This window comes from Falco cherrug, chromosome 4 (genome assembly GCF_023634085.1).
Source record: "Falco cherrug isolate bFalChe1 chromosome 4, bFalChe1.pri, whole genome shotgun sequence".
NCBI lineage: Eukaryota > Metazoa > Chordata > Aves > Falconiformes > Falconidae > Falco > Falco cherrug.
This window is the reverse complement of record NC_073700.1, coordinates 68,098,443-68,124,808: the sequence shown is the minus strand read 5'-3', so window position 1 is coordinate 68,124,808 and position 26,366 is coordinate 68,098,443. Positions and strand designations below refer to the sequence as shown.

Here is a 26,366-nt window from a genome sequence, read left to right as displayed (position 1 = left end):
TGATAATATGTTTAGAAAATCAAACTGTTCAAAATAAACTATTTAGTAGTTTATCCCTAAGATTAATATGCTGCATTGAGGCACTTTTCAGTTTTTTTAAAAATCAATGTTATTTTGAAAGCAAAATCATATTTGAACCCCTGTGTTTCACAACAGGCAACTAACAGCTAGCAGGGAAGCTTCTCACTATCTCTTGATAATGCTAGATTTCCTTCAGCTTAACAGCTGCAGGGTTTTTTTTCAATCAGCCAGTATTTGATGTGATGTTGGGCTGAGAAGCCACAGAACCTTTCACCTGACAGTAAATGCACAGAATATGTACGCTCTGCTAGCTAACGTGGACGCTGACATGGATACACGCGAGCAGTACAGCATGGCAGTCTGCTCTTGGCAAAGGACAGCTGGCATCACTGTCAACCATTTGTGTAATTAAAGCTTTTTGTTCAACACACATAGCTATACATTTAGGCCTCTGGTTAGAAACAATATAGGCTGCCATACTTTCAAATTTACCACAAAACTACACATTGCTTAAAAAAAAAAAAAAAAAAAAGGTAAAAATTATTGCAGCTGCCAGACCATTTGAATTTAAATTTCTGGCCAAGAACTGTAACACTTTTAAAGAGCTTACCATCAGTAAATATAATTACACACATTTTCTGATTCCACACTGCTGAATCAGCCTAGCATAATATAAAATATTAATGCAAAACAGAATAGTTTAGAGAAATTTCATTCTACTTTGAAGTTTTCCAACAGTCAACATAAATATGTTGATACCAAAATAAATACCCTTTCCAACACCAGCAAGTTATATTTTTAAAAAATTAAACCTGATAGCCATTAAAGCTAGCTGTATGTCTCATAGTTTCCCAAATCTTTCATATGAATGTTAGCCTAAAAGCCATTTAATGCCTCTGGCAGCTAGAGATGGGGAGAATTCAAGAATGCATGGTAAAATATTGGCTCTGTTTATTAATTCAGTATAAATTTTGCCTCTGCTAGCGTATCAGTGTTCAATAAAATTTAGCCATATCTGTGCATGTCAACATAGTGAGAAATTTTAGTAGCCTTGAAATCATGATGCAGCCAAAGGCATTTACATACTAGACTTGGCGTGGCACACCTATGCCTAAGTCGTAAGCAACAGCATGAACCAGGCGAGCACAGACTTTCCCTCTGCTCTGTTTCCACCACAGCATGTCAGCAGGGAAGCAGCAGCAGTTTGGAGCAGGAGTCAATCACCCTGCAAGCCTTTGCCCTGGCAGCCTCCGATGGAAGAGCTACCCCCAGAAATCTTTCCTTCATCACTCTCCTAAAATCCCTTTCTCTTCATCTCATAACAATGAGTCCAGCTCTTTGGCCACCATTTTATGTTATTACATTTTTTAAACAAGCTCTAAAAATAGAACTTCCCTGATTTCTATCTCCCTCATCACTCTGAAAACTGGTTTAAAAGGCTAAAATATTTAGCCACTTGAGTTTAATTTGTCCTTCTTCCCCTGAAGACTTTTCCAATGTCTCACTCTCAGCTCAGCCAACTACTCAGCTTTTTCAGGTTATTACTGTTTTATTTTTTCTCTCCACCTTTTTATCCTTTTCGTTATCAATAATTCTTAGAAAAGATTATGTTAAAACTGGCAAGCTGATAAAAATGCATTAGTAGTAAATAAGAAGACATCTATATAAAACCAGTAAAAGAAAGGACAGCATCTTTCAGTGTTCAGATGATTGCAAAGTCATCTCTGAACTTCACATTGCTTGCAGTGGTCTCACTTCACTGGGTGGTAATCCATGTGGACTATGGAGCAATCAGCATAACATTCCAAGAAAATATTTCTACCAGTATTCCGTATAACCACATCACCAGCATGCAGCTTCAGAGGTCAAGATACTTCTTAAAGAATCAGAATACACTACTAAAAATGCAGTTTGGAAAAATACCCAACCATTTAAAACAAATTTAATATATTTATTTTGTATTACTACAAAACAGAGAAGAAAACACCAAACCCAGGAATATTTTAAAGGACGTGTGAACTTACAATATGGTTAGCAATAAACTTTGGGGTTTTTAATTTAGAAAAACCTAACACATATTCAGTTTTATAGGCTTGTAATACTGAAAAAACTCCACTATCTGGCACAACATTAGCTCCTATATGCACCCAAGAAGAAACAAATGTAAGCTCTGCACTTTTTTTCTTTCTATAATTTACAATATTCAAATTCAAGAACTGCTTCTGACTTTCATTATATTTAAGCAATCTCACACAGTTTTACGTGGTGGCTAAACTTGGCCCATAAATGTGATTTTCCCGCTGACAATACATGAATCAAAAACACAAAGTCTGCTTTGCACATTCGTGCGCTAGTTTTTAAGGACAAACAGAAAAGCAGTTTTAAACTCACCAGCTGAGCAAGCTTGATACAGAGTTGAGAAGAAAGAAATCTGTAACAATTTTATGATGTTTTTCATGCTAAAACACTTTAAGCATAATGATGTCATCTCCATTCCACCAAAGTCAGCAATGAAGCTGCCGTCAACTTATGTGAAGCTGGGACTGCAAATTTAAATCTTCCTAAATATATCAGATAAGTGAATGCCAGACCTCACAGACTTGCTCTACCTGCAAGCGCAAAGTGCAAGTCTTCCTCAGTCTTTGGACTCTATTTGATGGGCCTGCACACAGAGTTTAAAAGCAGACACTTGTAACACAGAAAATATTAAAAGCCTCAGATGCAGCCTCATGCAGGAGCTCAGCCTTCCATTCAACATGGTTGCTTTAAGATAACTTTGACCTGACACTGACAGGACTATAAACCTTAAGGGAGGAGCAGGATAATGCATGTGTTATAAACAACAAGTAATATTTATTATTATCACATAAAAATAGGGTTTCTGTATGGTTAACGGAGAGTAGAAGAGAAAGAAGCATGTGCACATATAAGCCTTTCCCCTCCGTCTTAAAGTTAAGAAGCCAGATCAGATTGGTAAGGTACAAGACTAATTTCAATGTTGCTTGATGAATCTAAATGAAAACAAATATTTTAAACAAAAGATTGCAAATATTGTAGCCATGCTTTTGATTTATCACCATTTAAGGTCTGGCAAATGCCTCAAAACAGATTTAAGAGGTACAGTCTGTGTTCAGAAGAATATACAGGTTAAAACATGGCATAACAAAAGCACGTACGGTAACATCTCTAATAAAGTCTGTTGACAAAGTAAAAGCAATGTAAAATTAACACGAGTAAGTCAACATTTAGTCCGATCAAACGTGGCTCATCATGGACACTATCCTGCTTTTGACAGTGGCCTGATGCCTAAGACTACATTAAAAAAAAAAAAAAAATAATCATCAATGCTTCCATACTAGTGTCTGAGTTTCCAGTAGTCCATGACTTGGCAACTTCTCGATATTCACAGATGATACATTTCTATTTACTAGTCCTCAATGAATTCTTTCACTCATTTTTAAATCCAGGTTTACTTTTACTTCACTGGGATATAACAGACACAAAAATAAGCTAGGCTGGAGTTTTGTTTGAATGCGTTACTAAAACAGACTCTTAGCAGACAGGCTAAATGAAGCAGTGTTGCTACCCTAAAGGTGCATCTTTCTTAGGCCCCCAATAAGTGACTTGCTAATTCCACAGCATCCCAGATAGTCCTCTCATGGACTAGAGCAGTTTCAAATCAATGCATGTCACTACACCAGTTTATCCTGTCAGGGCAGGAGGAGAATTGGTCTATCCACCAAGGAACAACAGAGGTAAGAAAATCCATATTTTTTGTGTGTTTCTCTCTCTTTTTTTTTTAATCCGAGAGTACTAGAACAAAAACAGTACTCTGATTAGAAACCACCTGTATCATAACCAGAACAGAAAGCACCGTTTCATGTAATCATTCAAAAAATACTTAAAATACCTATCATCGTCATCAGGAAATACCATAAAGAAAGTGGATATAATTTTCTTCTCTTTCAAAAATGTAATTCTTTTATTTAAAGAAACAATTTGCAACTTGCAGCAGAAAACAAATTGGATTTAACAAACAGTATTATTTAAAAGGAAGACATTAGTGGTGCGTAGATTTTGCTATATATTTCCTGGGACAGTGAAGATAGTTGAGCTTTATCACACACCATAATTATTAAAGGTGTATTTGGAGCATCATATGCATTAAATAGCATAGTAAAACATGGTTTTATAGACATTTTGTCACATATTTAGATTTAAAACACTCCCACTTTTTGGAGCCCTTTTCTTTATTCAGAGAGTACACCTGTGACAAATACTTCTGGAGATATTAACTTCCTTTAAACAACGAAACAAGCAAAATTGTTAGCATCAGGTAGCAGTCATCACACATCCCACTGCTGTTCATCTCAACAGGTTCTTGAGTCTTCTGAAACGCCAGAAGGCATCTGGCCAAGTAATAAAAAAAAAAATTTAAAAAAAAAAAAAAGAGAAAGGTGTGTTTTGGAAAGACACAAAATTTTGTGTGATAAAGAAAGCAAAGATCCAGAATGGACCCAAATCTTCCAAAATTCAGCTTTAGCATACTAAACAGCTTCAACTGCACTTACTTCCATGGGGGAAGGGGGAGAAAAGAAAGGCACGTAGAGTTAGAGCTTGGGGAGATGATAGTCAAATATGTTAAACACAGGAAGAGGGAGATATAAAAAGCAAATAAAAACAAACAAACCCCTCCCTCCCTATGGTAATAAACACACACACATACACAACTCTGAAGAGTAATCTTTTCATCTAAGAAATTTTACATGGCCCTGAGATGTAGGAGAAAAAAAAAACATCACTGTACAGTCTATTTAAAATAAGAATCAAATGCAGTTCCTTATATATGTATTTTTTTGATTCCTGACTTGACATCTCCCTCTTCTGTTTTCAAGATCCTCCTATTACTACATAAAGCTGTGTGATCTAGAATAGCAAGGTATGTGATCTAGAATAAGCAGCACAGGGGTGGAAAGCAGGGATCTTTGTATTGTAACCTCAGCCAGATCATCTATTTACCGAACACCATCAAACAAAAATACTAACTTTAGTTGTCCTTAGAACAAGAATAAAAATACTGTCAGACAGAGCGTAACAGCAAGATAAGATTTAACCTCTGAATATAGCCTAATATTGCAACAGAGAAGGTGAATACTGTGGAAAGCTGCACATCTGCACTCCCGCTGCCTGTAGTCAGTGATAGGAACTGGACTCTTGACGTGGAAGGCGAGGGAAGGAAGAAAACTTGAGACAATATTTTTCTTCTCCTAATTTGTTAAAGAAGTGTCAAAACTAAATAGTCTGTGTTCAGAAATAACTCCACTGATAACTGTAACTCACAGAGGGGATAGTCTAGACTGCTGCAAATGTTAAGGCATGTATGATATCATCTTCTTCCTCCACACACCCCACCCCCCCTTTTTTTTTCAAGTTAACATTGTAGAAACAATGCTCAGAGGTGAATCCAAATTCTTCAGATCCATATATAATATCTGTTTGGAGTTGTCCTTTTTTGGCGTTTGGGGGTGGAGGGGAAGAAGGTGGTGGTGGGACTTGTAAAAATTAATTTTACCTGTAGTGTTTCATATATCTAAATTAACTTCAGAGAGAAAAGGTTACGTTTAAAGTCTGAAATTAAGCATCTGTTGAGACTGTAATTAATTATCTTATTTGATGATTTCTTGAAATAGAGACCGTAGACTTAACAAATAAGATCTGGAGGAAACATGCAGTCCTCCTTGGCTTGCGTACCTGTGTCACTTCCAGATCCAGTTGATAACGCTGGCATGATTTAGTCTGCAGAGTATCACACAGGAACGTCAGACTAGGGCTCTGCAGCCAGAAGGCAGAAGTTAATTTCAGTTTAACTGCTTGCAGCCAAGTTGTCTTTGAAGATTTATGCTATCCCCCAGTTTCTCCTAGAAAGAACAGAAACAGAATTTTGCAATTAAGAATGCTGTTTTGAGACTCTTAAATCAAAACCTTATTTTGTGATAAAGATTGGATTTGGTTAGCTGCAGTTATTTACAAAGTGCTTTGCATTTATTTATGATTGTTAAGATTTTCCCCCAAGTGAAAAAAGTTTTGCTTTCTTCAGTCTAGCCTATATTCCCATTCTGCTGTAAAAATAATTAACACATTTCTCTCATGTTAATTATACTCTAACTCTAGCGTGTCAGGTATTTTGGAAATAAAGTCTAGTGTTATTTTAATAAAACAGTTAATAATATAAATCACTCACATTTTGCTACTACTTATCCCAGAAAAAAATTTTTTGCTTACTAGCATGGTTATTTATTCAGAGTTTCTACTTAACCTCCTTTCAATTGTTTTCAGTTCATTTAGGATCTGACATGCAATTTGTATCCGTAATCTGGAAATATAATCCAAATTTTAACTGAAGTTGTAAAAAGCAGGACTGGTGCAAAGACTTTTCAAAGGTAAACAGCAGTTTTGATTCACAGAGTTGACGGAACCATTATCATGCAGAGAGATCCTTTTAAATCCTGACTACTCTGTGATTGTGTGATTCTGTGATTTTTTCTGTAATTCATTACTACAAAGCCAGTATTTTTTAAGACATATTTATTAATAATTGCATAGGCCCACTGATACTAAATTTTGGGTCTCTCTTTTAACCATTTCTTGAGGAAAATTCAGAGCAAATGTAACAAAATTAAAAAACAATTTCAAATATAAGTGAAAGTATTTAGATTCAAGCACATTAAAACATGAAACTGGAACACAAACTTGTGAAAAGAAATTCAGAGTTAAGACTGGAAATGTTTACTAATAGCAGGGCAGAGGCTGGTGCGTTTACAGGGAGAAGGAAAGGAGAGGGGGAAGTAGAGGTTACCAGAAAACAAGGGTTTTCTCCAGATTTCAGTACACCAAAAGGATCCTTGAAGAAAGTAAGTAGCAGAGTTCTGATTTAGCATAAGAAAATAAACAAACAGAAGAGCATTTTGCTGCTGGTGGTTTGTTTTTCGTTGGTTTGTTGGGTTTTTTTCAACACATTCATATTAATCAGAATGACTTTTTAAGTCATCTTGGCTCTGAAAGCGCATATTTTGGACACATTTGCTCTTGGCAACAGTCTTGTGGAAGAGTAATATACAGGTGCTGTAAACACCGTATGCTGTTCAAAATTTGTTTTTCACAAAAAAAAAAAAACCTAACCAAACAAAAACCAAAAACCCAAACCCCACATTGCTAAAAGTATTGCAACATATTAAGGGCCATCCACAAGATTTTGTTTAGTAAGTTTTAAATCAATTGTTAGATACAAGCTAGTTGTTAATTCATCCCTAGGCATAAGCCTATAGTTTAAATAGTCTGGCAACTTTTTAAAGTTGAGTGTTTTTTTTTTTCTTCTCCTAAGCGTTTACCCAAAGAAAGATTCAGCATGTCAGCTTTCAAACTCCAGTAAATCTGGTTTTCTGTTTTGGTTTTTTTTTTGTTTTTTTTTTTTCTTTAAGGCGGTAAGTACTGCACAAGTTACAGCCCCGGATAACTTCTATGATGAAAAGGGCTGAATAAAACTTAAAAACCTATCTATTAAGATTGTTTTAGGGTTTTGGAGGTTTTTCAGTTACAGAAGTTTGTGGTGAAGAAAAAAAGTAACTTCTTACTTAAAAAACATCAGCTTCCAAATAAATATATTTACATTCATCAAATCAGCACAAAGTCCCTTAGCTTAAAATTTAAAATAGAGATCGGGAAATTAAGCATTTCAGAGTTTTCACATCTTATAATGACAATGTTGTAAAACATCTATATGCAAAGCTAGCCAGGGTGCAGATTAAAAAAATGAAAAAAGAAAAAAAAAAAAAGACATCATAGCCAAGGACACACTGTACCAATTAAGAGGAAACATATTCACTTTCCATTAATTCTTCTTGTTTTCTTTTTAACACATACAAGTACCATAAAGGAGAAGTCATGTTCTAAGCTCACTTACAGTCCCCAGCATGAGCACACCACTACAGCCATACAAAGGGTGGAGGCATTTTTAGTTTTCACGCATATAAGAAACCAGTTAAAACAAAACAATTTACTATTAATGGTTTGATTTTTATGCAACTTAAAGTACTTTCATCGATTAAAAAAACCCAAAACACACACATGCAAAGCATTCTCGTTATACCTGCATTATTATTAATCAGAAATTCAGGTTCCTTGAAAAAGTTCATTGCGAAACGTAGTCTTGTAATCTACATACACATCATGTATTTTAACTCAATCATTTTCCTTATTTTTCTTTATTTCACAGTAAGTCATTCAATAAAAAAAAATCAAGCTCCTTATTATTTAAGAAACATATACGGCATAAAGTTATTCCCCCCAGATCCTAAATATATATTAATGAAAAATAAATGACCTGATGAAATCCTTACCAGTAAAATGCTTAATATTTTGCTGGAATGGAACGGGGACTTTTTTTTTTTTTTCTAACTTGCAAATTAAGCTACATTTTTGCAGTGATGATGTTATTTTCTTTGGCTCGCTTTATTTAAAATGCTTTGGAAGTTTTTGCCGGAGCCCAGCCATAGGCATTGCTGACTGCTGTATGGAATCGATTTGCCGCAACACAGAAATACCAGCTGTTACAGTATGTCCTGAGAGGGATTACCGAATATTCTTAAATTGAAGTTCAATCCATCTTTCCATAAAAATTAGAAGCCAACGCCAGGAACGTAACAGCAGTATCAAGTGCACCTGAGGCATTTACAATACCCAGCAGGACTGTTACAACCAGCCTTTAAAAAGGGCTTATTTTTGAAATTTCATTATTCCAGTTGTACCTTGCTTCTATATATCACACTGTATCGGGTTTTGCTGGCACCCGCCGTGTGGAAACAGCGGCGGACGTGCGGCCCCGCGATACGCGCCGAGCCCCGGCGGGCCCCGAGCGCCGCCGCGCCGCGCCTGCCCCCTAGCGGCCACGGGGCCCGCAGCGCCCACCGGCCCGGCGGCAGCGGCACCGCGCCTCGGCCCGACTACGCCAAGTACTTCGACTCCCAGTTATTTAAACTTTAAAATTAATCATTGGTGAAAGGGGAATAACAGGTTACCAAGTTTTAACCGTTTCCGCCGGTATTTCCTCGCGTGATGAGAGACATTTGTATTTCTAGGGCTTTCCCGTCGAAGGACCAATATAAAAACCCAAAACAAGCAACCAGCCCCCAAGCTGTCTGTAGAAGGCCCAGGAATGTTTCCGTGCCCACCTTTTGATAACCCCTGCACGCTACACAAACACAGTCATCAAGCCAGACACTGTGCTAGTTAGCTTCACCGCCAGGTTCATCAAGGTGACGTAAGTTATCACGGTGCCAGATCCCCCCCGTTACAAATAGCAAGGAGCAGGGCAGAAGTCTCCTGGGAACAACTGCCAAAACTGCAAAATCCTAGAATTACAGCTCTCCAAGGGAACCATTTTCCTGCATATCCCACAAATGAGAGAGGCCCCTTACCAAGGGATGCGGGGATAAATCTCGTTCCCAATCACCCATGTTGTCAGTTGAGGACTAGTAACGATGTACAGAGGCAGTCAGGTAAAACAAGAGGGTGGGAGGCAGCTGAAGAGTGCCAAGAAGAACAGCATTCCAAGTAATTTTAGCTATAGTAGCTTCTTTCTAGCATCCTCTGTTGCTTTTGAATGGAAGTGACTCCATTAGTCATGCAAGCGTTTTATTTCAGTCAAGTTCATTTTTCTACAAAAGATGAGGTAGGAAAGCTGATTCAAATTTGTATTTATGGCAAGCACCATGCATTTGGAGACAGCACACATGGATTCTTGGTTCTACCTTTGACTCCCCATCCAAACCTCAATAAAACTGCACAACATTTATTTCTGAAAGGTTATTTTACAAGTTACTTAGTATTTTTGGCACTTTAATGAATACAAATTGATTTTCTTCATATTTAAAAAGCAGGCTGAAGACTTCCGACTGATTTAAAACAAGTAAAAACATAAAAAGTATGAACCTATCAACGTTACAAATCGTGGGGGGGACGGGGGGACGACACACGACACAACATGACAACCAATAACAGGTAAACCCAGGTTGTTTAATTCAAGAAACATTCAACCTGTTTTTCTAAAGGATGCTAAAGTTATGAAGATTGTAACCTTGATTTCCACAACTAAACGGGCATGCCTGCAAATGGTATTTGAACTACCAGATAGAGATTTCATGTGGAGACAGGAAATTTGACAGCCATTCAGTCTTGTATTCATCACGGGGCCTCAAGTAATTGAATGATTAGGGACATGAACACAAGTCTCCAAAACCTAGTCAGCACAGGAAATTGCCAAAGGAGGTTTTCTAGACTGGGAGAAGCAAAAGTGTTTTGGTAGATGAAATCTGAATTTAAAATGGCAGTCTACTCTTTTGGAAGTTGTAATGTAATGAGATCTTATTGAATCCTTAAACTTCCTGAGGAAGTTCCCACCTCCTCAATCACAGGGTCTCCGACAGGCTACTGGAACCTCCTTGCGGCTCCTGACTGGCTTCCAAAGCTGGTCAGCCACCCCTACAGGCTGTACATGCACATTGTCAACGGGAACCTTCAAAAAAATCTTGAACTGGAATTACTGCGTAGAGGAGACAAGGTGCACAAACATGATGGGACTTCAAAGGCTCTGCAGAAGCAGGCAGCTACGTCTGACTCATTTGGCTGTGGGTATAATGGAAATGAAAAGAATGGCAAAAAACAGCAAAACACTCTGGGTGGGTATAGAGTCCAATAAAAGAAAAAAAAAAAGGAATATCTATGGCAACTACCACATGTTAGTAACTAATACACCAACATAGAGAACACGGACTCTCCCAAATTGAAATCAAAAGCAGCTGCCTTCACTAACTTTCTCCTGGTCTTGCCATCATATCAATCTTCAGGCATCAGAAGAATTTAAGGCTTCTGCATATTTTTTCTGTATAATGTTCTATCAGTGTTACCCCTTTTGCTTAACTTACACCACAGGGATGCTAGAAACAACCTCACTTCATTAAAAGGCTTTGAGAATAACAGATGAGAATTTAGACACTTTTAATCATCCATTGATAATGTATAAGCACTTGACATATAAACTTACACATTTGCGGGGACATTTTTAACAAATACACAGTTTGGAAAACCCATAGCTCTGAACTCATTGTATCTTGTAGGGTGCCTTGTACCTCCATGGCTCAAATTTAACTGTGAAGACCCAATGCATCAGAAAAGACATCTCTCTAGTTTCTACTTAACAGAAATTTTTTATAAATCGACAAAAAAGGTTATCTAAATGATAAAACTAACAACTAGCAATAAAACAAGAGAGTATTGAAGAAGCCAAGTACTGACAAACAACACCACGGTGGTTACTAATCTCAGTGTTCACTCGTCTGGGGTGGTTATGTCCGAGAGTGCTCAGGTCTCACTACAATGAGAAGTTTGATCAACACCAGAACAAAGCAAGGCTGATTTCTAGTGGCCTTCCTGACTGTTGTGCCTAGGCTACATGTTTGGGCCTTCATAATTCCATTCTCTTCAAGGATTAGCTCCCACCAAACCCTTCCCTCACTGGATCATTAAGAGAAGACACACAACTCCAATCACTACCTGCCCACCCATTTCCAAAAACATGCCAGAAACTCATATATTGAGATCTTTTCTCTTCTGTCATGTTTGACTGCATTTGTTCAAAAAGCTCAGAAGACAGGCAGGAGAGGGAAAAAGTCAGCACAAGCATAAGATTTGCTTCCTTCAGAACCTGAGCAATAACTCCTCTTGAAGAGCTTAATCCTGTGTCAACTGGAAAAATCTCACTTCTGTAGACACTCCAATAGCAACACTGAAATTGATACCCTAATTTTCTTCTTCCAGACTGTTTTCCCCCCCATGATATTCCTTCACCCAGATGGGGACCACAACACAAAACCTGTTTATCTACATAACACCTTTATCTAAACCCTCTTCAAATACAACTGTAAAGTACATTATTTCAATGAGTCAATCTAATGTAGAACTAAAAATGAAACAAAACATGGGATTTACTAAAATATAAAATATCTTGTAGGCAATACAGATTTAATTTATATATTAATTATGATCTATTGTACATTAAAAGTTTTAGACAGATCCTTGCTGCATTAAAACATAACTGTGCTGCAAATGAAATACGTTCAGTAAGCAGCAATAGTGCAACAGCAGCAAGACTGAGTGCAACCTGCACCTTCCCTGTCTTTAACACAAAAATCCCTACATGAGCTCTGTCCAGACTCAGATTTTAAATGTCAGTGCTGGAACTGAGCACATTCCTTCAAATGCATGAAAACATTCTTTTACATACATTGCTAAAACTACCAGTTTAATTTAAAACAGCATCACTGTAGTTGATGTCAGATACCCTTAGATCCAATTTTCTGCAAGTAAAATGTACCAACTGACAGAATAATATTAGTTTAATAAACCAGTTTAATAAAGCTATTCATTAAAATGTGACATAAACTGTGTCACAGATCAAAGGTTGCTCTTTTGGTTTGAGTTACTGGTTGGGGCACATTTTTAACACTTTTCCCCTAGCGGCAAACCATTCTTTTTCTTGGAAAATACCTGTCAGCAGGTACCACAGCCTCTACATTAATTACCTGCACAAATAGTTTTGTCCTGGCATCGTTTCTTGACAGTCTCTTTGAAAAATTTAACTAAGCACAGTAAATAATAAACCTTACTGGCCCCCCAAAGTACTGGAAAAAATCGACAACTTTAACATTTTCTATAAGTGAGAAAGTACAGCAAAACCTGCTGCAATGATCACCTCAGTGCTCCCTAACAATTACACATACTTTGCACCAAAGGGCTCTACAACTCTAATTTTAGGAATATACTCCGTATTTTAATAGTATTATAATGCAGTTTGATCCCTCATCTACAAAAGCAGATGGAAAATCTCTGATATAAATAAAACCAGGATTAAGGCCATGCTTAATAAAATAGTAAATGTTTAATTGATGTATTTAAATAGTGTGGCCAAGTATTTGTGCCAACAATGTAATTTACTTCATAGTGCTGTGGCTCAACAAAAAATGCATGCATCAACTGAGGTCATCCTCAGAAATATATATATTCAAATACTGTTACTTCAAAGTCAAAACATCCCCTACAATGTTATTTTTTCAACTCAAAATTTTGTACTCCTCTAGAGCCAAATAAGGGACAGGTATTTTACAATGCTTCCGTATTTTATTACGGAAGCTTTGACCATCCCTTCTCTTCCAGATTAACTAATCTTCTGAACACTTCTCCTTTGTTCAGCATAATGTTCCATAATCCACTTCTGTCAAAATATGATTTATTTTTTAGATAGAGAAGATGGATAAAGGGAAGAGACAAATGAATGAATAATTTAAAAAATATGTATTTTTTTTTCGAGAGCAAAAGCAGAATAAACCTCACTTTAATATGAGCAATCTGAGAAGTATATGCCTTTAGGTCAATTTTGGAAAAATTTTTGATTCATTAAGTGGTAATTTATTAGTTTCATCTTGAGTGTAAGTAACAAAAAACTTCCTTATGTGTACACATGCACAGTAAAAACAAAGTACTACATATGGACAGAGAGCTAGTTAGAGAAAATATGTGTGTTTGATTTCCAGAAGTTTACAAGCTCTTTGAGCCAAATTTCTTTGGGATGCTAAGCTTGTGGAAGAAAACACAGGTGAAGCTGAATAGCCAGGCAATGACACATTCCAGAGCCTCTGCACTGCTGGTACATCAAGAACACCAGACACCCTTTGCAGCCTTCTGTTCCTCCATGGAAGCTCCCTGTGGCCGTTCGTTCTTCACCCTTCAGTCCTGCAATTCCATCTAACTCCCAAATGCCACTGCAAAGCTCTCCTCCATCACACCCTTCCCTCCTCCTCTTCCTCTTTGGCAAGCTCTGGGAGCGCCACCGCATTGATCCCATGGTGTGATCTGTCACCCAGGACACACTTCCTTCTGGTTTTATTTTAGTTATCTTCATTTACTCCATTTCCCTTTTTCTAGGAGCGAAGCCCCCTCCTCTCAGACCTTACTGTCCCAATTCCACCTTGCAGTTTCTTGCTTCACATCATATCCATCTTACCCCTTCCCTGGGTGACACTGCTATGTACTCACTGTTCTTGTCATAAATTCATGATCCTCCACTAACAGAACTTTTACCCCTCTCTTTACAAACATCCCCACCTCCTGATACTTTGCTTTTACTTTCCTTACAGTTTTCACTTTTTCCTGTCTCCATTTCCACTCCTGTCCCGCCACTGCCCCAGCCCTAATGTCCCTCTCTATTTTTCAGACTATTACTTTCCAAACCCAGATTGACTTCCCAAATCTATTGACCAGCAAGTCCCTGCTTTACAGCCCTCCAAATATCTCTTTTAAAGTTCCTCCCTTTCTTCTAGAACATGGATTAGCCTAGTTCACCCAGGCAAGAAACTTTGTTCATGACACATGCAAGCAACTGCAGATAGGAACAGATCAAATGTGGAGATTTTTCTGTCCGCAGCTCTGCACCATCTCCAGGCTGGAACCACCCTCAGAGCAGGACTTTCCCTGTGTTCCGAGTTACATATAATCAACACTCAGTAACATCTGGAATACTCCCTAAAAATTTTGGAACCAATTATACATATACTTTCCAAAGTTATACATTGTAATTCAGAAGAGATACAGTTTGAGTTAATCTTTATTACAATAATTTACGCTTGATTTATCCTATGAGTAAAGTCGCCCTGCACATTTTAGTTATGTACAAATTTAATTAGCAGAAAATAGATCAATTAGAATTAATTGTAAGTTGTCTTGCCAACCTATATAGCTTAAGTTACATTCCCACTGCAATCAGAGTACTAGCCTCTGAGATTCAATTCATATTTTCAACTTTAAAAGCCACTTAATTAAAATCTGAGATACTGATGGATGAAGAAGAGTAGGACTCAAAGCAAAGAGAAAACCGTATGTCAAATTCACACTGCAGTCAAGACAAGCTCTCAGATTTCACTTCATTTGGCCAAAAAAACCCATATTCAATCTCTATGAAGAAAATAACTTAAAATTATAAAAGGTCAATAAACACAAATGGTAACAGAACTGCACTTGGCAGTGTTACATACATGAAGAACTTTTTCTGTTTTTCTTGTTCAACTCGCAGCTTAATACATTACTTTATGTCTTAATGTATACCAGGAAAACACAGGATATGCAAAGAGTCCAAGTTAATGTTGCTGTTGGAAACCTAATGTTTGCATTTCCTGGATTTTGCAATTTTAACTAGGTGAACAATACTGCATTGATTCTATTTTGGCATTTGCTACAAATACCAAAGTATTTTTTCTTATTTTGCCTGAAACTGTATAAATCAGAGCTAAACAGTTTGATAGTGAACCTCTGTTGTTGGGTTTTTATTCATAATGGCCTCTCCAACTTACGTATCTTGCACTTTATTAGGTAATGACAAAGGCGATGCTATACAAATCAGTAAGCATACCTGCTCCAGAAAATGTAGTTAAATAAAAGCACAGAAACATTTAAAAAATCTGGTGCTTTGAAAATAAAATATTGTGAACACATAAATTTTGATAAAGCAATGGAAAAATATGCTACAGTAAAAGTGTTTCTTTGAAATGGTGCCACTGCAGAATCCCTAATAGCACTGGAGCAGTTAAAACAGGAATGTGCGCTGTTTCTGTACACGTCATATATTCCCTTATGCTCCTATGAGAGGGTGTAACCAGAAGCAGTTCAATCCTCCCTCTGAATTCAAAAGCTAAAATACCTAGGAATTCTGAAAAATAGATGGATGGCAGGTAACTGAACTCAGTTAAGTGCAGCTACTTGAGGAACCACATGTATTGTACAAAAATTATACCCACTGCACAATAACTGGTCTCTTCATGTATATATTGATGTGTGTTCCTTGCATTAGTATCCTTGAGAAGGTGAGTAACTGAATGGTGGCCAGGGCTCATCTGGGACTTTCGGCTGCTATTTTGACAGGTGATTTAAAGGCACAACACTGATAGAGGTCAGTTCAATATTTATGTTTTATCATCCTACATTCTCAGAACTAAGAAATAAATTAGTCTTTTGTGGGTTTTTTGTTTGTGGGAGTTTTATGGGGGTTTTTAGTGGTTCTGTTTTGGTTTGTTTTCTGTTGTGTTTTGGGTTTTGTTTTGGTTGGGGGTTTTTTTGTTTGTTTGTTTTTTTTTAACAGCTGAGGCAAGAGATCTGTCCTCAATGCCACCTTTTCCAGCCAGGCGCCTACCTTTGGGAATGATGTTGCATGTAAGACTCATGAAAGTATCGTGTAGATACTTAAATTTCATGGCCTATGAAATTTAAGTATCTACAGATGTATATAACATTTCTCTGACGATTTGCAACACTGAAGAGGCTATGAAAGGAGAATGAGTAAACACAAACAGCAAGGAAGCCTCCTCTCTCCCACCACTCCATAGATGGATGGGAGGGGAGAAAAGGGGTCGCAATACGTATATCAACTGTAAAACCCTTTCATCATTCTTAAAAGACCCCACTTCTCCTTTCTAGATGTATGATGATTTATAGGGCTTTGTACCAAGTGGCCATAAAGGACTCGCATTACTACTAAAAGTTGTGAAAAGCTCAGGTGGGACTTAAACGAAGAGATCATACTGGAATTGCAACTTACACCTACATTAACCATCGCTGTCGTGACCACGCCGGCAATACCACACTGACAGAGAGGACATCTGCTGTCCATGACGGTACAGAACAAGGCTATAGAAACATAAATATTGTACTCACAGCAGAATCCAACTGGGCATCTGAGAGCTGAAAAAAATTTTACCATGATTGCCAAGATACCAGAAAAACATTTATGCAGGTAAGTATTCAATATAAGATTGGGTTTTTTTAGTGGGATGAATTGAGAACGTTCCCATGAACTTTCAATTCAAAGCGCTCGAAGCCAGAAGAGGGAGCTCCTGCCCTTCTCGGATAAGTCATGGTCAGATCTCGCCTTTAGTAATCACAAAGCAGCCCTTCAACTCATGCCACACACACAGGTCTGCATCTGGCTGCTTAAAGAGCAAATATACAGGAAGAATCTAATACGAAACCTTAAGATATATAATGCTTTACTTCTACATGACTGATACACATAAACCCCAGTTAAAATTAGTTTTATTTCCCCGCCTCATAAGTGATCATTTTCACATTATCTAACCATAACTGAGCTGAAATAATTGTCTGCAAACTATTTAGTAAGAGCTATAAAAAAAAAAAAATTGACACAATAGGTATGAAGCCCCACTAAAAATTACCTAACAGTGACGGGGTATTCTTCCTATCTTTCTTTGACTAAGTTGAACATGTACCTTGTCTAGAATTACAAGAAATAAGGAACTGGAATTTGGTAATTTTAAGCAAGTTAGGAAACTTGAGAAGTGCTAATTAAAACAATTATTTGCAACTTATTGCTGCAGTTGTATTTCATCAATCTTTTTATGAAGGTGGTGTTTTTTAAAACATCTCAAAGAATAGTTATTATTAAAGCACTTTTCTGCTTTTCTAATGAAAGATAAATTACAAATATTTCACAGATTTTGTGGTCTGATTCCTTACTATAAAGGCAGTATCTACCCAAAAATAAAAGCAGGCCACAAAAAAGTCAAAGGAGACAAAACACAAGTTTTTATAGCATGCTTTATCAGAACACACATTCCTTATACCAGATTCACCACTGTGATACCAGTTGCATTTTCTAGGTTGAGGGAAAAATTCATGAAATAAAATGGACTGGATATTTAAAAGATCGCACTACAGTGAATTTCTTCTCTTTAAAGTACACATACATAACGAATTGCCTGGTTCACAACCTGTATCCTGGAGATAACTTGTCTGTCTCTTTCAGTGAAAATGTCCATGACAGCCAGCCTTACTTTTTTCTGTAGCAGTCTAGTAAAGAAGGTTCAGGAAATTTTTTTTCCTATTGAAAGAAGTTAACATGTGAATACTTCTCACTAGAAAGCATATGCCAGTTTGAAGAGGAAAGGTGTCTAAGATGTAAGATGCAATCTGTGGTGAATATCAGAAATCGCCTATTTCCATCTTCCAGCGGTTTGAATTCTAGATAAGCACTCCAGTTTCCACCTCATATACCTTCTTGCTATTTTGATGAAGATTCTTGGCCTTCCAGGTTCTCAGACCAGTGCTTCGGACCTTGATCTATGGTTTCATTTTCCCCGTGGTAAAAGTGACAACATCCTGGGTTTCCTACCAAAGCATAAGCAGTAAACTTCTTCCACTCCTTACTGATGACTTCATTAGCATTTCTCACACAACTCTCAGCTTTATCAGAAATATAAAACTTAGCATCATTATACTCCAGCAATTAATTCGCCATCTGGTCTATGTAAATTCTAATTTGACGATCTTAATATCCTTGAACTCATGCTCTCAGCTTAAAAACAGAATTGATATACAGCAGAATCTACTCATCAATGATAAAGTCTAATAGTCTGTTCTATAAAATCTGGAAATTTGGTCTCATGATAGAGAAAGACAATGATCAGAATTTCCCCATTGCATCTGCTATAACCTTCAACTAGGGTGGTGAAGGAGGAGAGAAAGAAAAGCCGTAAAAGATAAAAAGCAGGTCAAAAGTAGCAGTAGTATTTGCTGCCAAATTTCACATCACTGTCAGCTTTTACAGCACAGCAATATAATTATGTAGTCTACATTTCATGCAGTTTCATAACTATCCTCTCTCACTCATCAGTTGGCTTCAGCTTTGTGGAAAATATTAGAGTACAACTATTTTTCATGATATATTATTTGCCAAAATATCACTGTCACAGCTCATTTCAGGTATGGCAGTATGATTAAAGCATACTAAGAGAGTTTTGACATCAAAGTTAATTTTCACAAATACTGTAATTATTACTTTTAACATTATGAACTGGTTTAAACAAACATTAGGACCTAGAAGTTAATTCCCTGAAAGTTATTAAGTGGATACCAGAAGATATTTCATTATGTTGCCCACCAGTTTGAAACAAAACAAAATACCACCTTTCAACTAAAAGTAATATAGCCATCATCAGCAAGGGAGTGGGGAGGAAATGGAAGTACAAAAGCACATAAGCACTGTGGAAGAGTTTTTCAGTGCACTCTTAAATTCTTGCATCCAACAGTCCAATGGAAAAACCAACCAAACACAGAGAATACAGTGACAACACATGTCTGGTGGTCTTTGCTGTTAGGCAAATGGACTAATGAGTTTGATTAGTGCTGGTTGGATAAAAGGTTTACGTAGGATTTTTACCGACTAATGTTGTGACCAAAACTCTAGAGATTCAAATCAATTTTTGAAAAGGAAATTTCTATTTAAAGCATATTCAAGCATAGGTTAAAAAAATTATTTCATTTTTAAGTAATTCAGTTTTGAATACATTGTTACTCAAGACATTCTTGAAGCCCAAGGCTGTACTTCTCCAAAGTCAGCTCCTCTGTCATCAGTCTCTGCTAGAATGCCATTGTCTCTGCATAGCTGGGAAAGTAAGGTGGCAGAGAGAGGAAGAAAGCAAACTTTTCATACTGTTTTGTAGTATGAAAACAAGCAGGAATAAGAAAGACTCATAATTTCTTATCTTGTACAATCCCAACTTTAAAAAGTTATTACTTTAAGTGCCACATCACACTATTTCAAGCAGAGAGTGTACATGAAAATGAACAGATAAGTGATAATAACCAAATTAAAAAAAGAAACAAACAAACCAAAACCCAAGGGTTAATCACACATAAAATATATAAGGAAGTATACGTAAACAATCAAATAGCACATTTTGAAGGCCAGCAGAGCTGGTGAGTCTATGTTGAATATGTATCATTCATGTTGACAAAAAAAAAAAAAAAAAAAAAAGACGATGAAAAGAGTTGTTAATCCCCCACCTCTTCTGGCCACATGCAAGACACCTTTGGACCCCCATGAACTACAAACTTACTGGAGAAAAAAAACAAAAACAAAAATTCCAACTAGGAGTTCTAACTTAGAAAGCAAAGCAAATAGTGAAGAAAAAAAAAAAAAGCAAAACCTTTTTTGTACCAATATGCTCGCATAATACAGAATAACCACACTGGGCATGGCCCAGCCTCTAGACCCCCAGACTCACAGGCAACAGCATCAACAAGGTTTGCAGAATATCTAACTCACTAAACATCTTGTGATAACGCTATCACTTTTCATACAAAATCCATAAAAAGTCTACAGATTGTCAAAGATCAAAGTTATTAGTAATGTAACAGGTGCTTGTACAGTAGTTATCAATGTGAAAATGCACAAGTATTTGAAAAATATACCACTGCTGCACAAGTGGAACCTTAAAAAAGGGGGCGGCGGGGAGTGCCTGTAGAAATATCAAAGCCTGTAGTTTTAAATTTAATCCTGAATAAAAGAACAAAACACAACCAATTAGGCACTCTAAGTTCTTCAAAACTAGTAAAAGCACCAAAACATCCTGTTCAGCACGGGGGAAGGCGGGGGGTGGGGAACAGATGGGTTGAGTTTCAGCTAGCCACCACCCTCCTCCCTTTGCTTTTTGAGACCCAAGGAGTTTGACAACCCACCAGCATCAGCTGGTCAGCTTGACTCCTGAAGCCAAATGCCAGTAGTGACCAGTCCAACCACCATCTCTTGTACTTGTCAACACCAAGAAGCAGCCACCGTGCCACACATAACCAGCCACTTATTCAGAGTGGCTTAGCAAGACTCTGAAGGCCAGTGGTGGCTCTTCACGCTCTTCACTGAAAGAAGATAAGCAAGATCTGCCTGTCATAAGCAGCTATGCATTTTTAATTGGTTTTGTCTTACCTTCAACCCCAAACACACCCTTGCCTGTGGGTTTAAGGAAATCTACTAAATGAAGTCTTTATGTGTACAAACAGGAAGAGTATGAACCTAATGGGGTGGGGAATCGTCCTGGCCCTCACCAAGAGCTAAGGACCCGAAAACAGTGCAAACATGTATGACCAGTAAATTTGCTACCAAGTTTACTTCCAAACTTTGCTAAAGACACTGCAATATCCAATAGCCTCACTGTAAAAGCTAGCTTGGAAGTGGACGGTTGCTTCTCCTATAAAAATCCAGCAAGTGCATCTTCAAACAACCTACATTCTCTGTTAGCATTGGAGTTACCCCACATCTAAGCCCATATTTTACAGTCATAAGTAGTCATTCTCCTTCCTTTCCCACTCCCCAAGATATAACCCATCTTGCTCATTATACAAGACAAGTCATGCTCACTGAGCATTTGATTTGTTCTCACCATCTGGCATACTTGCCTTATTTGCTGCAAACCCTACGAACACTGATCTGAAGACAGGATGATCTTTTCCTTCTGCACTTCCACAACACTTGCTCAATATACCACAAGAACATTATAAAAGTTTATTCTCACTTTAAAAAAATCTAAAAATAAATGCATTTCAGAAAGACACCTGTTATTACAAGTACCTAGTCATGGCCCAAACTGAAAAAAGTAAGTATCTATTAAAATATTCTTACAATATAACTGTCTAAATTTCAAAGCCTAACAATAAAATAAATTAAAATAGGCTCTAATGGTCTGAGTTTTCTGGTGTTTCACACAGGATTAATAACAGCCTTTTTACATATACAGAGAATATTCCCTTGATTTTAAACTACTCAACCAGTTCAATAACTAACCTACAATCCAAGTGACCAAGCAGGAGCTTCAACATAAGAATGCTTGCTTTCATTTTCCTGCAGATAAATGAAAAAGTAAGCATGACAGGAAGATCTCCTTATTCTTTCTCAAAATATAGTAAATTGGATGTATTCCCCTAACTTATCATGAAGATAGATTAGTATTCCACCTTTTTTAAATTAAACTATTTGCATATATACTAGATAAGTGTTCCCACAGGAATGCATACCTGAATTTTATTTGATATATAAAATTATTTATTACATTCTTCATACTTCTGACTTGCTGGCTACTTGCATGGAAATTAAGATCAAAAATATTACATTTAAAATTTAACAGTTTCCCATTATTCTTAGCAGTAAAAATAATAAAAAAAAATAATTAATGTTAAGCTACCCAACTGCTTAAATAAATAAATAAGTATAGAAGTACATTGCATAGTCTTGTTAGCAAAAACATAGTGTTAAACTTAACAGGAACAAGCGTCTTCAGAAAAAGCCAAGACATTTGAAAAAAAAAATTAGATTTTACTTGAAAATAGATTTCCAGATTATTACATACACTGTTGTCAAATCTGGTTATGAGAAAACAACTTGATTTAAATCAGAATTCTCTGCACTCTACTACTTTTTTTACAGGTGTCATACATTTTCAAAATATTCACGTAAGGAAGCATCACTGTACTTAATCCCCACGTTCAAAAAGGCAGCACAGATGGGTTTAGGTCAGGACTACCATTTAATCTGTACTGCCCTTTTTAGGACGCTCTCATATTTAAGGGCATTTTAACGAAGGCCTAAATGTGCAACAGCACAGTTACGAGTAACTTAAATCTCTGCTGAACAGAAAGAGAGGACTTTTGCAAGCCAGCTTCCAAAGACTCACACTGGGAACTCAAACTCAAGTATGTCTATTTAGCAGCGTCTCTTGAGAAGTTTTAGATTACCTAGTAACACTAATTAAAGTGTGATTAAAGTCACTAGAACAACTCTGCTGCAGACAGGAACACGATGCAATTCTCCATTTCAGTTATCCACAGCCTTAACGATACCTGACCTTCCCTTTCCCACAACCTTTTGCAATAGCTATAAGCCTTACAGCTTTGACAATAACTGAGATTGAGGCATTTGTTCAAAGAGCATATTATGTCATATAGGATCATCAAAACATTTACACAAAAAAAACTAAATTAAGCTGTAAGTGCACATTTTAAAACTGCTCAATTTTAGTGCACCTGACAACAATTTTAATGGTATTCATTGAAATCTGGTTGTGAAGAAATTTTCCCTGCAGTCTTCAGACAAATCTATATATCTTATCATGAAAAATTATCAACGCCTACATGGTTCATTAGCTGAATGAACCAGAGCTTTCTGAAACATTGCACAAATCTTTGCCACCGCAGCTTACAGTAACTGGCAGCAGTCATTTGCCACCACCTATGGAGACCAGCAGCAAAAGGGCACTACACTTGGGCTGCAGGAAAACCAGCATTACAGACTCTGCTGTATATCCTTAAAGACCTTCTACGCCCATAGATATTTGGCAGGCCACAGATGCAAAACCAGCTTAGCAGAAAGAGTGAAATATGGTGTAATCTGAAACATAAAAAGACAGAATTTCCTAGCACGCTCCTAAACAATATACAGATATTCCAAAACTTACTTAGTGTAAATCCCTAGGTCTCCACAGCTCTCCTTGCACTGGAAAGGAGAATCTTTCCAAACTGAAGGAGAAATGCAATTTTTTTCTTGTATTTCCATGAGAGAATACACAAATCAACTGAACACCAAAGGGGATGAAGATTTATATCCAGGTTTATGTGCCATAAATATGCCATCTTATTTGTCAGCCCACAATGCTCTCCCCACTGTCAAGAAACAGCATGTCTTTAAAAGACCGGATCAGAAAAAACAAGTCACGGACAATCAGCAAAAAGAAAGTCACATGTCAAGTTACGAAAGGACAAAACAAACCAAGGTGAAACTTGCTGTCTTACTAATCTGCAGGAAGGCACTGGGAGGCTGCCAAGTTAGTTAATCTAAATACACAAACAAGTTAATGATGACCTCAGGGAGCAACAGTGGATTTACACATCGAAGGAAACACAATGTAGGGAAACATTGAGAAACTGCATGTATTTCAGAGCTCTATGCTATAATTCCCAAAAGCTTTTTAATTCACCAGATGGAACCATGTAATGAACAGAGAGAAGCTGAGCCTCCCCAAGGAATCCTGTTGCAGTCTCCATTCCCATCACAGGATGGGATGTCACAACAGAAGTTTCAAAGTAGCAAAACTATTAAGCATCCTGGCTATAAATGCTTTTGGAATACCCTACCATGCACTTTCTAAGGACCAAAATAGCTTGTGTCCAGAAAGTTCACAATCCAAACAAGACTTTACTTTTATTTTTCAAATTATCAGTGTAACGCAGAGACAAAATCATAACCTGCTCTGAGTTTCCATTCAACCTATAATTTCCATATTTTCATACCAGACAGCAGAAACCCCAATTCTTTAAAAAGGAAGGTGAGATACCTTGCTCACTCCAGGCTTTAAAGATGCATATGAAAATATTTTGATTCCTAGTCAGGTGTTGATGTTATGTAAAAAAAAAATTGTCAGCCTCTCTGAGAAGAGTGAAATTATCCATCTTCTGAAAATATTTTCAACCTGCGGGTGGGAAGGCATTACTTCTAGTTTCGTAAGTACAGACCACTTTACAACCTAAAGATAGGATCAGACTACTTATATGAATGTAAGACAGAAATCTACAAATCCACCAACAAACAATTCCTAAAATAATTGTATCACATATTGCATTTTTCCTAAGCACACTATTTAAAAATCATTCTGTAAAATCACGGTAAAATAAGAACAAATGTCTTGCCACTTTGCCCTAGAAAAAGATAAAATAAAATATTTTCCAGTTATCAGGAAAAGTGTGACATGAACAGAATCCCTGTATGCCTTTTTGCTGCTACCTTCAACCATGTTTACATTCTCCACTACATTTCTATTTAATTTTGAAGAAACAGTAGAATGGAAGCAGAACTGAACCCAATACTGACTGCTGATTTATTATGAAATGTCTCCCCACTAAAGCAACCCTTCTGCAGAATTAGGAAGTTCAGAATCCAGCTGGGGGGGGAAGATTCCTACAAAGCGTTTAAGACAGGCTACTCAATAAGAACTACATTTTCTGTCAGTACAATGTTTTATTGAAGGACAACCTCAAATACCCTCAGAAAAAAAAAAATACATTTTAACATGCTGAACAATCACCCTTATAAAATAGATCCAAATATTAATTATTTAAAAAGAGTCTCTACTCCCCCTTCTTCCTTCTCGCTGCTATGCCAGGCATTAATATACTCTTTGGCTCGATTTGTGTTTACTACACAGGCATATTCCAGTATTTTGGGGACCATAATTTTGCTTAGTAGCCTAGAAGCACCTGTCCCAACCTTCTGTATTTTGTGTAATTCAGGTAATGACATAACAAGCTTTGCTGTAACACAGTTGATAGAAGCACCACAAAACATTCTGCTGAGATCTTAAAAGGGTACACCTCACCCAACGATCCCACCAGACTTCTCCACACTTCCTAAGAGTTTTCATTTACATAGTTGTATTTGGCTGTGTAGAGAAACTCAGCTGTCATTCAGGACAAGTTCATTTGTCACAAATCAGTGGCTGTATAATTGGCCTGTAGGAATGAAAATTTGTTATAACGATGCTTAAAATATTTAGTGAGTGTAAGGCACCCACAGTCTGTTTAGGCAGCATGCATTAGCCACCATCAAGTCTGAACTGCAACTAATGAAACAATGATTACTGATCTTCCCTGAGAGCTAGCCTGTCCCAGTTCCCAGCACAGGATGTATACAGTAGGAAGGCTGAGCAAAACCTTGTCACCAGCTTGCATGCTTTACAGCCACCTCTTCAGTCTCACCAGGACAAACTGGAACCCAGGAATAACAGACTCATCCATTCCATGTCAACTGTGGAAATGCTTGATCACAGTCCCTTATAATACATCAATGTGATACTTTATGGAAAAGGAGGTTAAGAGAAATAAAAAACCTGAGAAAGTACCTGACTTCTAGTTTAGTATAAAATTATAGATATTTAGAACTTATTTTTAGTCACTTATTTCATGCTTTATCAATGCATGTATCTGCAATGCCACCACTGCTCTGTCTGTTTTGCTGCTTTTTGATCCACCTGTGAATAACACGCACAATTTGAAAGTTAGGTTTGTGTCAACACGAAAGAAAGCCATTGATAATCTAAAACTGTTTGATGACTCAAGCCTACTAACCCATGTTCTTCCACTGCTAACAAATGCTTGACACCACCTTCCTGCTCTTCAGCCAACTTCACACAGGAGACAAAAATAACTGAGAAAAAACCACAAACCCTTCAATACTTAGCCAGAGTAAAGGTCCACGTAGTACAGAATCCTATCTTCAGGAGATGCAGGAAAGAGTATCTAATACACACTGAAGATAACACAAGTAAAAATTATTTCCTCCCTCAGCATCTGCTTGAGTCAAACTGAATCTGGACCATCACCAGTCATACCAATATATTTGTAAAGTTCTT

The 26,366-nt window shown here is 37.1% G+C and overlaps 1 protein-coding gene across 3 annotated transcripts in view; it reads right to left on the bottom strand.

Annotated features, from left to right (window-relative positions):
* MPP7 (MAGUK p55 scaffold protein 7) overlaps window positions 1-26,366 on the bottom strand; it is a 157,585-nt gene that overhangs the window by 108,732 nt on the left and 22,487 nt on the right. For all 3 annotated transcript variants that reach the window (XM_055708423.1, XM_055708425.1, XM_055708424.1), the window contains one exon: window positions 5,773-5,939. In XM_055708423.1, the coding sequence (XP_055564398.1) occupies window positions 5,773-5,809 (37 nt within the window). In that variant the 5' untranslated portion in view covers window positions 5,810-5,939. The remainder of the gene's footprint in view (window positions 1-5,772; window positions 5,940-26,366) is intronic.